Source organism: Gobio gobio (genome assembly GCF_949357685.1).
Source record: "Gobio gobio genome assembly, chromosome: 15".
In the NCBI taxonomy this organism is placed as follows: Eukaryota; Metazoa; Chordata; class Actinopteri; order Cypriniformes; family Gobionidae; genus Gobio; species Gobio gobio.
Window position 1 is genome coordinate 22,637,820 of NC_137108.1, and position 15,670 is coordinate 22,653,489.

A 15,670-nucleotide genomic window follows, 5' to 3' on the forward strand; every position below is an offset into this window, starting at 1 on the left:
TTGCAAGGTCTTTTTTACCAGCTCCTCCGTTTCGCTTTCAGCTATGTTTACTCAAGATGACCAATACGATGATGCATTGCTGCCAGTTGCAGCTCGTGGCTGTACATTTCACGGGTAGATTCTGTCATCAACGTGCATTATTGCGATAGTGCAATAGACTTAAAATCTCTATCGTAGGCCAATTTTGTATCGTTTATATCGCCCATTACTAGCACGTGCAATATATGTCGCATTGTACAGCCCTGGTTGTAGGTGAAGTGAACTGATAAACTCAGACCTGTGTTTCATAGGATTTTGGAGGATCCTGGATTTTGATTATGAGATGAAGCACCTGGGTCATGTGACTCAGCTGGTGGACTCAGAGTCTTGGTCTTTCAACAAAGTTTCTCTCAGTGTCTGTCTGGAAGAGCTGGGATCCTTTGAGCCAAAGTAAGTGAAGATGAAAGATTAGAAACATTTGAGACTAGAAGAAAATAGTAGATCTTTTTCAATGTTTTTGTTTTGTGAACAGAGCCATGATAGAACACTGTCTCAACTGCTATGGAAGATGCTACACAAGTGAAGGTCAGTATTTTTATTACTCTGTAAATTATGCTTTTAATAATGAAAGAAAAGGGACCCCTTATCTTTTTCATTTCTATTAGATGGCCAGGTGATGTACGGACTGGATGAGGACAAAGTATGTCAGGCCACAGCTCAGCTGCTCCTGCAAAATGCTGTGAAGTTCAACCTTTCAGAGTTCCAGGAAGTTTGGCAGCAGAGCGTTCCTGAAGGAATGAGCACTAGACTGGATCAGCTCCGGGTGAGGACTTCAGTCAACTTCACAACCAACTCTGAGCACACTTACACAAACATTGTCTGACATCAGTAACATGCAAGACTTGAAGATTTCTCAACAATCACAAAACTGTGGAAAAAAGGAAAATCCATGGCACTCTTCTTCAAAATATTAAAAAGCCTTTATTTTACTGGCTCTTTCATAATAGAAAATTTAAAAGACAACCCACGCGTAGCGGCACAGACAGCCTTCTTCAGGGTGTGCTTCCCAAACAAACAATTTCCCCTTTTGTGTGCACTAATTAAAAACACCTGAGTAACATGGTAAATTACCACATGAATCATGCCAAAACAAACCACTAGGTGGCAGGCTGTAAATGTTCACATGCAAAAGAAAGAAAGACAATAATAAAGAACAACAATCCACTAGGTGGCCATATGTCGTGAATGTCCACATACAGAGAGTCCACTAGGTGGCTACATTATAAGTTAAGCCCAAATCGATACATATACAGCAGTGGAGGTTCTAGACCACGGTAACTAGGGGGGCCAGGCAGGGGCCACTTGTGCTTTTAGGGGGCACACGTTAACATTTATCTTAACCAGTAGTTAATTAGGTAGTTCACCTAAAAATTAAAATTCTATCACCATTTACTCACCCCCATGTTGTTCCAAATATGACTTTCTTATGTTGAACACAATATTAACTTATTTATTTTTATTAAACTGTTGTATAAGATCAGTAGGCTATTGCATTTGCAGTCATGCTATTCTGGGTAGAAAAACAGAACTTGTGTGATATTGCACTCGTTACTCATGTTATATTGCTTAGTCTATATCATGATGTAAATGTGAGGGCGTTTTCACACTGGCAGTTTAGTTCGAATAATTGGTAATGTGAAAGTTGTCATGACCCGGGTGAGCTGAGCTCAGGGGTACTGAATTCGAGACTGCCTGAAGGAGGTGCTCTGAGCTTGGTTGCGCAAATTGCGCTCGAGCTGTGCTGCGATTCATGGGAATATGAAAGCAACAGCTAAAATACGACCACTGGCGGACCACTGGAGGCAAAGTTGGCAGCCCGCTGGCATTTGGCTCATTGTTTTCCTAGCGGACCATCAGTGGCAGCCACCACTTTTCCGACAGTGCTCCGCTACCGAGCCGCTGGTTTATATGACATGTTTTCTGGCTGCCCACGGACAATCCACGGGTCATATGATTCACAACTGGGTAATTATAGTTAGATCCAATATAATATTATTTTATGCAATAATGAATCAAAAACAAAATACACAACTGCTAATAACCATTGTATATGTATTTTATTGGATAGAGGCAACACAAATGCGTAACAAGCTCGGGTGCGCAAGAAAAGTAACCTGCGCATGCATTTTATCAGATGACAATGTATTTAGTTCAATAAAACACATGTAGGCTAAGGGATGATAGTGTTGATGATTTACCTTGGATACGAGCGAGAGGGAGCCTGCGGTGTATTCGCGGTTTAGAACGCGCTCTGACATGGACCACAACAAACGTGCCCAGTAGTGCTGGGCGGTATACCGGTTCATACCGAATACCGGTATTTATTTTTGTTATGATATGAATTTTGATGATACCGCAATACCGGTATGTCGCTTAAACAACGTTCGGAACGCGGCGCAGCGCGTCATTGTTTAAGAGGGGACGCATTTCAGTGTTGCACTGTACTAGTGAGAGCAGTCAGAGCACCGCTGAAATCACATTACAGAATCCGAGATCGCCTCCTATACCCTCATTCACTATTCCCTACGTTATCACTTTATTTGAAGGAGTGAATGAAAATGAGTGCGTGAAGTCGGACAACCGTTGTGTGTACATCGGCTTAACACTCGTTATTGCGGTGCGATGTGGGATAGAATGAGTGCACTCAATAACGTCCACTATGGTTTCGGACACCACTAAGCGCTGTCCCCTCCAAATAATGCCCTATTTGAGGTTATAAGGGGCGATTTCGGATTCAGCCCTTGATCACAGTGCAGAATTCAAACTATACGCGGCGCGCGCGCGAGAGAGAGCGGTTTCTGCGCGGAGCACCGTGATGAGATTAACAACGCTCACCACATGGATCATATATCAGATATAGACCAGAGCGAGCGCGTTTAAGTTTTTTATGGACATATTTCATATACTATAGTGCTCTAAACGTGAACTCGAAGCGTGTATGCGCGCATATTTCATCACGTCTTCTTCAAATGAAATGTGCACTGATTAGGCTACACTGAACCATATACATCTGATCACGACCGCATTGACACGATGGATTATTCTGCTATACAAAAGACAATGAATGATGTAAGTTACTAAATAAACTGACAATTCAAAGAAGAATTGGCAAAAAAGTAACTGCTTTATTCTTTCTGTGTTAAACTGATGTGTCATTGTTCAGAGAGTGCTCTTATGTATAGAGATTGCTAATGTGTCGTCATCATGACGTATTCCCAGTGGTAAACGCAAAGCATTTTGGGAATCCGCGGCACAACGGGCGCCGGTCGCCAGACTTCTTTGCATGGAGGGAAGAAAGCAGTGTTCAAGATGCCGTCTACCTGCTGTGTTATAAACTGCAATAGTCGTTCTCACGATAGAAGTGGCATAAAGCTTAAGAACGGGATATACAAATATAAGTAAACACTTTGCAGTTTGAATGATGTCCTGTGTGAACAAAATGACGGAGTATATTTTTAGTGTCCACTGTTGGATTGCGCCCGCTCCCCCCTCTCTCAGGCCCATTTGATTCCCTTTTTCTCATCAGATCTCGTCTTTGCATTAGGATTTTGTTTTAGGCAATATGGTCCGACAATGTTTTCTTTAGCCCGCTGCATTTTGTAGGATTATATTCTGTTTTTCTCTCTAATGTTTAATTATTTTCATGCCAGAACACTAGCCTGCTATGCCAGGCCATGTAAACGGGCCAAACGTACCCATAATTCTTTGCATTCTGATGACGTTGCCGCCCATTTTGTCACATGTCTTAGCGATCTCTATTGCAAATATCCGCGTTTCTCCCTCGTTTTGGCCGTTTGTTGTTGTATAGGATTTTTATAACAACAAGATAAGATTTTTTAAATGCTTACGGTGCCCTCAACTCTGTTTATTTTCTCTCCGTGGTCATATTTTAATATTCATGTGCCTGTAATGAGTGTGTTGCAGGTCTGTGTTTTATTGGTTGTCTCTCCATAGCATTATTTTGTGGGGCTTTGCAAACCTGTATTGACTCTAGTGTGGAATTTTTCTACAATATTCACTCGTCATGACAGTAAAACAGGGTATTCTAGTCAATCTCCTGCAGTATTTCCTCTCAATCAGTAGAAAATGTGATTAACACCCGCTCATGCATAGGGGGAAAAATACCGTCATATACCGTGAAACCGATATAATTTAGAAAAATACCGTGATATACATTTTTGGTCATACCGCCCAGCACTAGTGCCCAGTGTAAAAACGCTCTAAAACTAAAACTCAAACAGGGGCATTTTTGCCACATATCTTGAATTTTATGGACATTCTAACTAAGAAGCACTGAAATTGTTTGGTTAACGACATTCTAACTAATACAGGTTTTGGAACAACACGAGGGTGAGTTACATTAGGTGTTTTTATTTTCTTTTTGGGGGAACTAACCCTTTAAATTATTCCCGGATTATTGAAAGTCTTTTTTATTTGGCCATATACTGTATCACTCTGCAGTCTCTACATGTGAAGTAAAATCATTTCAGGTTCATTTATTTATTTGAAAAGTAATGTATCTGTAATCTGATCATGCATGCTCAATTTATAAAAGTAAAACTAAACCATTTATTTTACATGTTTTGTAGCCTTCCTGCTCTCTGTTAGCGGAATCTTCGCAAAGTTAGCATAGACATAAAAACAAACATCTAATACTCTATAAGCAACACAATTGCATAAAATATTATTTCTCGCTATATGTGAACAAGACTGAAATTACATTATTTTCTGTATCTTTTCTCGGGTATGTCTATCTGTCATATTCACACATGAATGGTTCTTTCATTGCGTTGGTCATAATTTATCTTTGATCATATTCCGAATTAGGAAGATGTAGCCAAAGATTACATATGTGGACGTGTTCCGAGAAATTAGTCATTGAAAAAATATATTTTAACTACAAGTAGGCTGAATGAACGAAATGACTGAATGGAATTCAAAGTCGTCAAGTCAGTAAAATGAATCTACAGTAACCTATCACTGCTGCGTATGGGTGAAGTTACACACAACACAACGTGTATAAAGAGAGCTTATTTTATCTATATTCAAGTGCGTAGCAACCATTATAGCCCACGTTTTACAACTATTTGAGCGAATGCAGACTGAGTGACGAATCATTCATCATAAACAGACTACTTGCGTCCCACAGCGCACGCCTCCTCATTGCTTCTCTGCATTGGTTATTGGTTATGACACAATAAAGTGCTCTTTTCATCACACACCACCACAGCAAAAACCGCACATTGCAACCAGTTTCACAACATTGTTTGGTGCAATATGATTCCAAATTTACGGGGGCCAGAAGGGGGGCCAAGCTTGTTGACACAGGGCCACCACCCCCCTAGAACCGCCACTGATATACAGAGAAAAAATGATCACAAGAAATGAAAAAATAGATTTCAGTCCTTCAACCCCGGGTATACTGTGGCCTGTAACTCGCAAAACTGTATTTTCTGCAAGCTTCAAGGATCATTGGAGACTCCAAAAGACACAAAATAACCAATATAAGGAGTCTATATAATTATATTATATAATAAATGTATACACACCTAAGCACCCATGAAAAAAAATATTACAGAAAAAAACGTTACAGAATTCACACAGTGTAGTATGTGTACAGAGCAACAACAACGAGATTGTTTTTATTTTAGCCAAGTCAAGCTGCAATACTAAACAGGACCACATGGAGACGCCAAACTCCTAAATCAACCGCTTTGACAGCATAAACCTATGATTACTAATCGCAACAACAGACACATGACAAATCAAACATTATCTTTCTTGAGTGTGTGTGGAAACCGATGGCCCATATGTGCAGCCGATTTTTAGGGCTGGGTATATATATATTATATATATATTGTATATATATATTGATAGTAGATGCCTCATTCTACTGATCCGTGCAGTCGCTAATGAGGCATCTACGTATACATCTATGACCACAATCTAATTTGACCTCACTTGCCGGAAGTTATGGCGGAGCTCAGAGACGATCGCGTTCGTCTGTTAAGAGGTAAAATAATAGCATAAATACTGCTCGGTTTCTTGCAGAAACTGATCGTTTCGCTAGATAAGACCCTTATTCATCGTTTGGTATTGTTTAAAGCCCTTTGAAGCTGTACTGAAACTGTCATTTGGACCTTGAACCGTTTGGAGTCCATTGAAGTCCATTATATGGAGACACATCCTGGACTGTTTTCATCCAAAACCTTAATTTCTTTTCGACTGCAGAAAGAAAGACATGGACATCTTGGATTAGATTAGATTAGATTAGATTAGATTCAACTTTATTGTCATTACACAAGTACAAGTACAAGGCAACGAAATGCAGTTTAGGTCTAACCAGAAGTGCAATAGCAGCAAGTGCAGGATATACAACGTTTGCATAAGTGCAGGACATGGATATGTACTGAGTATATATAAATATATCTATAAATAGAGAGATGGTTATTACTATAAACAGAATTTACAGGTGAATATGTACAGTGAATAATATACAGATGGTTATTACTATAAACAGAATTTACAGGTGGATGTGTAATATAATATACAGATGGCTATTACTATAAACAGAATTTTACAGATAGAGGTATACAATGATATGTTAGGCTAAAATGAGGAATATGGCAGTGGATTAAGGTAGTGCAATAAATTATGGACAGAAGCTATCCGAAAAAAAGTGTAAAAGGGCAGTGGAAAGTGATTGCATATTACGGTTAGAAGTACGGTGCAAAATGCAAATGTAAACAGTAGGTACTGTAAATAACAGTCGGCAGTGCAAATGAGCATAATACAGTTAAGGTATGGTAGTGCAAAATGAACAGAGATGTATAGTAACGAAGTAGAACTACTTCACTACTGTACTTAAGTACTAAAAGGCAGTATCTGTACTTTACTAGAGTATTATTTTTTTCTCCTACTTCCACTTTTACTTCAGTACATATTTTCGATGAGTTTAATACTTTTACTCCGATATTTTTTTTATGTGCTGCATCGTTACTCGTTACAATTATAAAAATGTTATGAATCATTCCATTCCAAACCCACATTACCGCGCATGAGAGCGCGAGAGTGCGAGAGAGAGACAGAGCGCGAGAGAGAGAAAGCGAGAGCGCGCGAGAGAGTGCGAGAGAGAGAGAGAGAGCGCGTGAGAGAGCCCCGCGAGCGCGCATTCACTGTCTTTAAAACAACACGAGCGTCTTGCGCTCAAATTGCTCTCTATTTGTTTACATAGTTAATGTGCACTGTGAAGTAACATATACAAAAAATGAACAGCTGTATTTTTATTAACTAAGATTAACAAAGATTAATAAATACAGTAACAAATGTATTGATCATGGTTAGTTCATGTTAGTTATTAGTCTAATACATTAACTAATGTAATGTTAACAAATCAAACCATATTGTAAAGTGTTACAAACAAATCATTTACTCAGAACACCTCTTTAAATGAGAATATAAGTGTGCTTACCCCATTTTTTTTTTTAGTAAGAGTGGTTATAGTAAGATTTAATCTTAATGAACTACAGTATTTTCAGGTTATTTATATGACAATATGTAGAAAAATTACTTACCAACATTGTGATTGTCCTTTAGCTTAATCATTTGAAATAATAAAAACAATATGATGTTCAAACTTTTGACTACTTTCTTTAATAACTACATAACACAATACTTGTACTTTTACTTTCAGTACTTGAGTAGTACATTTTAAAATAAACTACTTGCAATACTTAAGTACAAAAAATGTTGAATACTTTAGTACTTCTACTTAAGTGTGGTGCTTAAAGAGCACTTCAACTTCTACTCAAGTCACTTTTTTGATAAGGAACTTGTACTTTTACTCAAGTATGTGTATCTAGTACTTTATACATCTCTGAAAATGAATAAGTAAACAGTTGTGACTGTAATAAACAGTCGGTAGTGAAAATAACAAAGTGAAGGTGGATGTGAGGTAGGAGAGTTAGCAGTATATGAGGGAAGTGGATCAACGGGGGTTTGAGTTCAGTAAAGAGACAGCTCTGGGGAAAAAACTGTTCTTTAGTCTGCTGGTCCTGGTCCGGTGGCACCTGAAACGCCTGCCGGAGGGCAGGAGAGAAAACAGTCTATGGGCTGGGTGAGAGGAGTCCTTGAGGATGCTGCGAGCTCGATGCAGACAGCGTTTCCTCTGGATGTGCTCGATGGCAGGCAGTGGAGTCCCTGTGATGCGCTGGGCAGTTTTCACCACCCGCTGCAGTGCCTTGCGCTCCGCAACAGAGCAGCTCCCATACCATACTGCCACACAGTTGGTCAGGATGCTTTCTATTGCGCAGCGATAGAAGTTCACCAGGATAGCCGAGGAGAGCTGATTCTTCCTCAGTGTCCTCAGGAAGAAGAGGCGCTGGTGAGCCTTCTTGACCAGGCTGGAGGTGTTGGTCGTCCACGACATGTCCGCCGAGATGTGGATCCACAGGAACTTGAAACTGGAGACACGTTCAACAGCCATTCCATTGATGTGGATGGTGTCGTGTGTGCCTCTTGACTCCTTCCTGAAGTCCACGATGAGCTCCTTCGTTTTGGTGGTGTTGAGGAGCAGGTTATTTTCAGTGCACCATGTGGCCAGGTGCTGGATCTCCTCCCTATAGGCAGTCTCATCGTTGTTGCTGATGAGACCAATCACCGTAGTGTCGTCCGCAAACTTGACGATAGAATTAGATCCATGCACAGGCTTGCAGTCGGCGGTGAAGAGGGAGTAGAGAAACAGGCTTAGCACACAGCCCTGTGGTACACCAGTGTTAAGAGTGATGGATGTGGAGCAGGTGAATCCTGAACGAACATTCTGGGGTCTGTCAGTTAGGAAGTCCAAAATCCAGTTGCACATTGAGGTATTGATGCCCAGGTCTCCAAGTTTGGCTATTAACTTGGTTGGGATGACAGTGTTGAATGCTGAGCTGAAGTCAACAAACAGCATGCGTGCGTAAGTGTTTTTATTGTCCAGGTGAGTGAGCACAGAGTGCAGTGCCATGGAAACGGCATCCTCTGTGCTCCTATTGCTGCGGTAGGCAAACTGGTGTGAGTCCAATGTGGATGGTAGAGAGTCTTTTAGGTGTTCCAGGACCAGCCGCTCAAAGCACTTCATGACGATGGGTGTGAGTGCTACAGGGCGGTAGTCATTAGGGCACCTCGGGTTAGAGTGTTTTGGCACTGGCACAATGGAAGTGCGTTTAAAGCATGAAGGTACAGCTGCTTGGGCAAGAGACAGGTTGAAAATGTCTGTAAAACCTCAGCGAGCTGCTCCGCACATGCCCTGAGAACACGACCAGGGATGTTGTCTGGTCCAGCAGCCTTGTGCGCGCTGATCCGGCTCAGTGACTTGCAGACATCTGTGGTGGAGAGTGTGATTGGTGGGTCAGCTGAGGGTTTGAGCTTGGTGGCAGTTTCTCTGTTGTCTCTTTCAAAGCGAGCATAAAAGTGATTTAGCTCGTTGAGGAAGTTGACATCAGTGGCTGCGGGGGTGGAGTGGGGGAGTTTGTAGTCACTGATGGCCTGAATGCCCTGCCACATGCGTCGAGGGTCAGAGTTGGAAAAGTGACCCTCTATCTTTAGCTTGTAGCAGTACTTGGCCTTTTTGATCCCCCTCTTCAGGTTTGCTCTGGATGTACTGTAGGCTTGTGCATCTCCTGATCTGAAGGCAGTATTGCGTGACTTCAGCAGGAGTCGCACTTCCCTGTTCATCCATGGCTTCTGATTTGGGTATGTGGTGATCTGTTTCTGGGTTGTAACACTGTCAATGGTGGTATTGATATGATCCAATACAGAGGAGGTGTAGAAGTCAATGTCTGTGTGAGCACCACTGGTGGCTTGAGAAGCAAACACGCTCCAGTCTGTTTGTAGAAACCTTTCCTGGAGTGTGGAATCAACCCCCGCAGGCCACACCTTGATGGTCTTCACTGATGGCTTCACACGGTTGATGAGGGGTGCATATTTGGGGATGAGGAACAAAGAAAGGTGATCTGACTGTCCCAAGTGGGGGAGGGGTGTCGCAACTTAAGCACCAGCCATGTTTGTGTAAACATGGTCTAAGGTTTTGTTTCCTCTGGTGTGGCAGGAAACATGCTGGTGAAACTTGGGTAGCACTGACTTTAAGTTTGAATGATTAAAGTCACCTGCAACAATAAAAGCAGCTTCCGGGTGATCAGTCTGTTGTTTACTGATGGCTGCATGAAGTTCTTTCATAGCAAGCTTGGCATCAGCATCCGGGGGAATATAGGCTGCAGTTATAATGGTGGAAGTGAACTCCCGCGGTAGATAAAACGGTCTACATTTAACCATGAGAAACTCGAGGTTAGCTGAACAATGACTCCCAACAATAGCAGAGTTTGTGCACCAGGCTTTGTTAATGTAAATTATTATATGGAGAAACATCCTGGACTGTTTTCATCCAAAACCTTAATTTCTTTTCGACTGCAGAAAGAAAGACATGGACATCTTGGATGACATGGGGGTGAGTAAATTATCAGCAAAAGTTTATTTAAAAGTGAATTAATCCTTTAACTTAATTTATTGAACGCTGACTTGAACCATCTCTCGAATCTTAATTTTGTGCACTGCACGGTATTAAAATATCACTGACCAAGTATTAATGATAAACATGGCCATAAATGCCACTCCCAATCTATGAAATGCATCTATACACTATATCTAATTTGCATGTGTTTTAGGACAATATGTAAAGTAAACAGACGTATAAGAATATCATATTTCATAAGAATATCGGTGTATGTTGTCAGAGAAATTCACTAAAATATGATGTCCTCTACAGAGGCAAAACCTCTATTCTGGGTCTCAGTAGGATATTTCTGATTCGTGCAGAGGGAATCCAGCATTTATATTTAGATGTCACTTCCGAAACTTTGCAGCATGCAGTTGGCCATCGGTCCTCTTAGCAGCATAAAAAACAATAGTTTTATTAAATGAATTTTATAGACGGTATAGCCTCGAGTTTCGCAAGCCGGCATTAACTCAGCACTGAATAAAAACTCTGATCACGTTCAAGAGATCTGGCTACATTACTCACCGCTGCAAAAACACGTTGTAAACAGATGGCGCTCTCCAGACCGCGAACACAAATGTTCAAATCTGCCCAATCTGTTTCTCCAGTATATTATTACAGTATCAACTGCGGGTGCTTCAGCCTTGTTTATACTTTCCGCGAGCCTCCGCTGACTGCGCTGAACGCGCACGACTGCCCACTCCGCGTTCACATAATTTTTGCAGCGTGCACCCTCGTAATAGATTTCTGAACTTGGAGTGCTCTCTTAATAATCTATATCTATCCATGTTTTTTTGTCATTCAGGGTTTAGCTCTATTAGATCGTCGCTCTAAACCAGAGACCATCTCGCTGCAACGGATAGAAGATTTGCCTGAGGACACACTGGAGCGATTCAACAGCCTCTTCAGCCTGAGAGAAAAATGGACACAAGTTTGGTGCCTTCTAGACTGAGAAAAGACAGAAAATATATTTTTGTCTCATGTGGATGAAAGACAACAACTTCCAGAATGCACTTGCTTGGCCACTCCCTACACCGCCCCCAGTGTCGTTTTGATCTTCATAATAATACAATAATTTCGTTCAGTTAGAGAATAAACACTACAATTAAAAACTGAACGTGTCTTTTCAATAAAGTGTGAGTGAGCCGAACGAAAGTCACAGGACAAACACAGCAGGAGTCTGATTTCATTCAGCACGAGAGGGAAGTAAGAACTGAGGTAAGCGTGGCTGTCATTCTCGGCGCGTGTCCAGAATGGCGCGTTTTCTGATCGCATATGGAAGCTAAACATTCATAGAAATTAATTGAAAAGTTGAAGTAACTGGGAAGATGAATGTGTATTTAAACTTGGTCATTTATGTTGTAGAAATGTGAAATTATTTTTGAATTTGGTGCCTTCTAGACTGAGAAAAGATAGAAAATGTATTTTTGTTTCATGTGGATGAAAGGCAACAACTCCCAGAATTCACTTGCTTCGCTGCCCAATGAGGCCACTCCCAAAGCCACGTCTACTGGTTATCACTTCCCACCCCGTCGTTTTGATTCTCATAGTAATACAATCATTTTGTTCAGTTAGAGAATAAACACTAAAATTAAAAAATGAACGTGTCTTTTCAATAACATGTGAGTGAGCCGAATGAAAGTCGCGTCTCAAACGCAGCAGGAGTTTTCAGATCATGCCTATGGAAGCTTAACTTTCATAGGAATTCATTGAAAAGTTGAAACAGTCACTTTGCTCCGCACCGCTCCGTTGTGAATGCCCGATCCGAGCGGCCGTGCGCATTTACATTCTGCGAGTGAGATCCCTCCACTATGGGCTGGTTGATAACATGCAAAACTAGCTCCTTCTTCTGGCTGTAGTCTATAGCCTCTGGCCAAAAAATCCTCAGATGATGCAAAATGACAATATTTGCTTCATCTGAGGATTTTTTTCCAGAAATAAAATGCATAATTTTCTCGTCTCATGGGGATATGAGGGGGGAAAGTATCATAATTCGAATATACTACTGGGTTTCTACTGATACAAAGCTTAATGCTAAATCACTGAAGTAACCCTTTAAGGTAGGTTAATATTGCTTGTCAACTGACAACAAAGTTTCCCATTTGTATTAGCATAATTGCTCAAGTTTTATATGTAATAAAAATCTTTAAAAACAAAATCACCTTAATTATACATTGATTTACCTTAATAAAAAGTTGAAGGAGAAAAAAATGTTGGCCCTCAAAGTTGCCCATCCCTGGTATAGGATAGGGGGAGCATGTGTAAGGTGGGGGAAGGGGCTTGGGTCAAAAATGCAACTAAAATCTAAATCTAGTAATAAAATTTAAATTAAATTAAAAGCGCGGATTGCGGCATAAAATTTAGATCTGCTCATGTGGCATCTTTTATGCATTTTACAGCGTTGCGCACTAACCAATCACACACGACTCTGAGACTCTCATCATAAACTGATACACAGATTTGGTGATTGTGCTTTTGAGAGCGTCTAGGTTTTTCTATTTACAATGTATTTTTGCAGTGTTGAGCAATGTAACCAATCACAAACATATCTGATGATTTCTTGAACGACCAATCAGACATGTTTAAGTTAGAGAATCCCCTCACCACTCAAAACGCCTGATTTTTTTTTGTCAAGTGCTGAGATGTAACAAAAACATGTAGACATTATGTAGACTAAATAAGATATTAATCGTACAGTCAGCTTTATCGATTAGCAAAACTTTGTGAGATTGCGATGAATTTAGATGAGTGACACCTTAAGGGAGCGCTTTTATGCACGCTTTCTAGGCGGTAATCCATTCAGAATTTGAAGAAAATGTGTATGTTTTGTTGCATTAGGTAAGGCAATGGTTAGGCTATTTATTATTCGAACTGGCTGCCATGCCAAATCAGGCATATGCTTGCCTGTTCATATAGTGGTTTGTGAATATAACCACTTTAATAATAATAAGAGCGTTTATACTAGGATGTGTAGGTTGTTGATAGGCGACGCGTAACTATTTCATAACATTCTATTTAAATGTGTTTTTAAGGAGGAATCACATCTAGCCTTACCCTCCGCCTACACATGTTCTCTGGAGTGAACAATCACGCTTCTCTGTCTGGGGCAATCCGATGGGCGAGTCTGGGTTTGGCGGTTCCCAGGAGAACTTGCCTGACTGCATTGTGCCAAGTGTAAAGTTTGGTGGAGGGGGATTATGTTGTGGGGTTTTTTTTCAGGGGTTGGGCTTGCAGTCCCCTTAGTTCCAGTGAAAAGAACTCCTAATGTTTCAACATACCAAGACATTTTGGACAATTTCATGCTCCCAACTTTGTGGGAATAGTTTGGGGATGCCCCCCTCCTGTTCCAACATGACTGCTCACCAGTGCACAAAGCAAGGTCCATAAAGACATGGATGAGCCAGTTTGGTGTGGAGGATCATGACAAGTCCTGACCTCAACCCGATAGAACACCTTTGGGATGATTTATAGCGGAGACTGTGAGCCAGGCCTTCACGTCCAACATCAGTGCCTGACCTCACAAATGCGCTTATAGAAGAATGGTCAAAAATTCCCATAAACACCCCTAAACCTTGTGGAAAGCCTTCCCAACTCTATAGTAAACCCTACGGAAAACAGTCCCAAAACATTTGGCAATATAGTGTATTTGTAACTAAGAAATAGTCACATATTACAGATTTAAAAGCCTCCATTACAATATAATTTAAAGTAGGGGCAACGTTTTGTGCTCTGAAAATTAAATAGTTGTCATAGTATATTGAGTTGGTTTGTGGAAGAAAATTGAGAACAAATGTTTAGAGAAGGGGAAATTAAAGCGAGGGGCAGAGAAAAACGAGCAGTCTCAAACTGTAAGAGTGGGGGGCAGTGAAAAAGTAGATAAAGTGTGAAAACGAATACAACTTGATTAACATGGTCAGAGTAGTTACAAGGTAAAACAAAATGGTATTTGTATTTCCTAATAGATCTGCTGTTATATTTTGCTCTGAAAGACGTCTACAAGGAACTCTCCTGGAATGAGTAGCCTACTGAAAGAAAGAAAACTAAGACTTTTTTTAATATAACTGTTACCACGACAAGGGAGCTATTTTGCTGAGTATTTTCACGAGTGCACATTACATTGGCTGAATCCGAAATCCACCCCTATACCCTCAAATAAGGCACTATTTGAGGGGACAGCCATTTGTAGAGGTGTCCGAAACCATATAGTGGACATGTTCGAGTGCACTCATTCAATCCCACATTGCACCGCAATAATGAGTGTACAGCGGATGTACACTCAACGGCTGTCTGACTTGAAGCACTCGTTTTCATTCACTCCTTCAAGTGAACTGTATTAGTGGACTAAAGTATAGGGAATGAGGGTTTAGGGAGCAATTTCGGATTTAGCCACTGATTTTGGTTCAACAAACAAGTAGTAAAGTTACTTACATTTTAGACACACTATTGACTGTTTTGTTCAGTTTCACCAACGAAAATAGTTCAAAACAAAGATGACCGCAGAAGTAAGCTATTTTGCGTTCTCCAAGCAACACTCCGCATTTTGTTTTGTTAGCGCTTTGAACCAGTCGGTTGAAATGAAGTGACTTACCGCCACCTACTGGTGGTTTAGTGTAGTTTAAAGTATGTGTTTAAACCAAGTCTAGCACTCCTCTCAGAAACTGAAGCCTCCTCGCCTCAATCGCCCCCAGGTGGTTGGTCCCAGTATAGCTCATAACCCCCGCCCCTCCGTGTTTTCTAATGGACGAGACAAACTAAACAATCAAATTACACTTCGAATAATAAAGTTGGTTTCTGTCAGTGTAGGCAGTTTTTATCACAATGATTTCATTTAAAGTGTTAAAGTGTTTTTAAATAAGTTTAGTTAGTTATTTGATGCTATAAAACAGGGGGTGTGACGTCATGATTACCAGCTGAGATTGACGACTTCTCTGAGTAAAGTTGTCACTGAGGCACTAACAGACTTTTTTGGGGATTTTCGGGAGGAGATTGGAGCTTTAGCTTTAATCTCTACATTTCCATAACTGTTTTTTTCACATCGACATAATGAATTGTTCTGCATCTGCGAGTGTAGGCGGGATTTTGATATTGCGTCTCTACTTC

The 15,670-nt window shown here is 40.8% G+C and overlaps 1 protein-coding gene across 1 annotated transcript in view; it reads left to right on the forward strand.

Annotated features, from left to right (window-relative positions):
- Window positions 1-15,670, forward strand: part of LOC307139202 (sister chromatid cohesion protein DCC1-like) — a gene marked incomplete at both ends in the record, with an annotated part of 29,651 nt that overhangs the window by 1,354 nt on the left and 12,627 nt on the right. Inside the window, 4 exons of the mRNA XM_079838092.1 lie at window positions 291-429; window positions 512-564; window positions 645-802; window positions 11,376-11,506. Of these exons, the coding sequence (XP_079694218.1) occupies window positions 291-429; window positions 512-564; window positions 645-802; window positions 11,376-11,506 (481 nt within the window). The remainder of the gene's footprint in view (window positions 1-290; window positions 430-511; window positions 565-644; window positions 803-11,375; window positions 11,507-15,670) is intronic.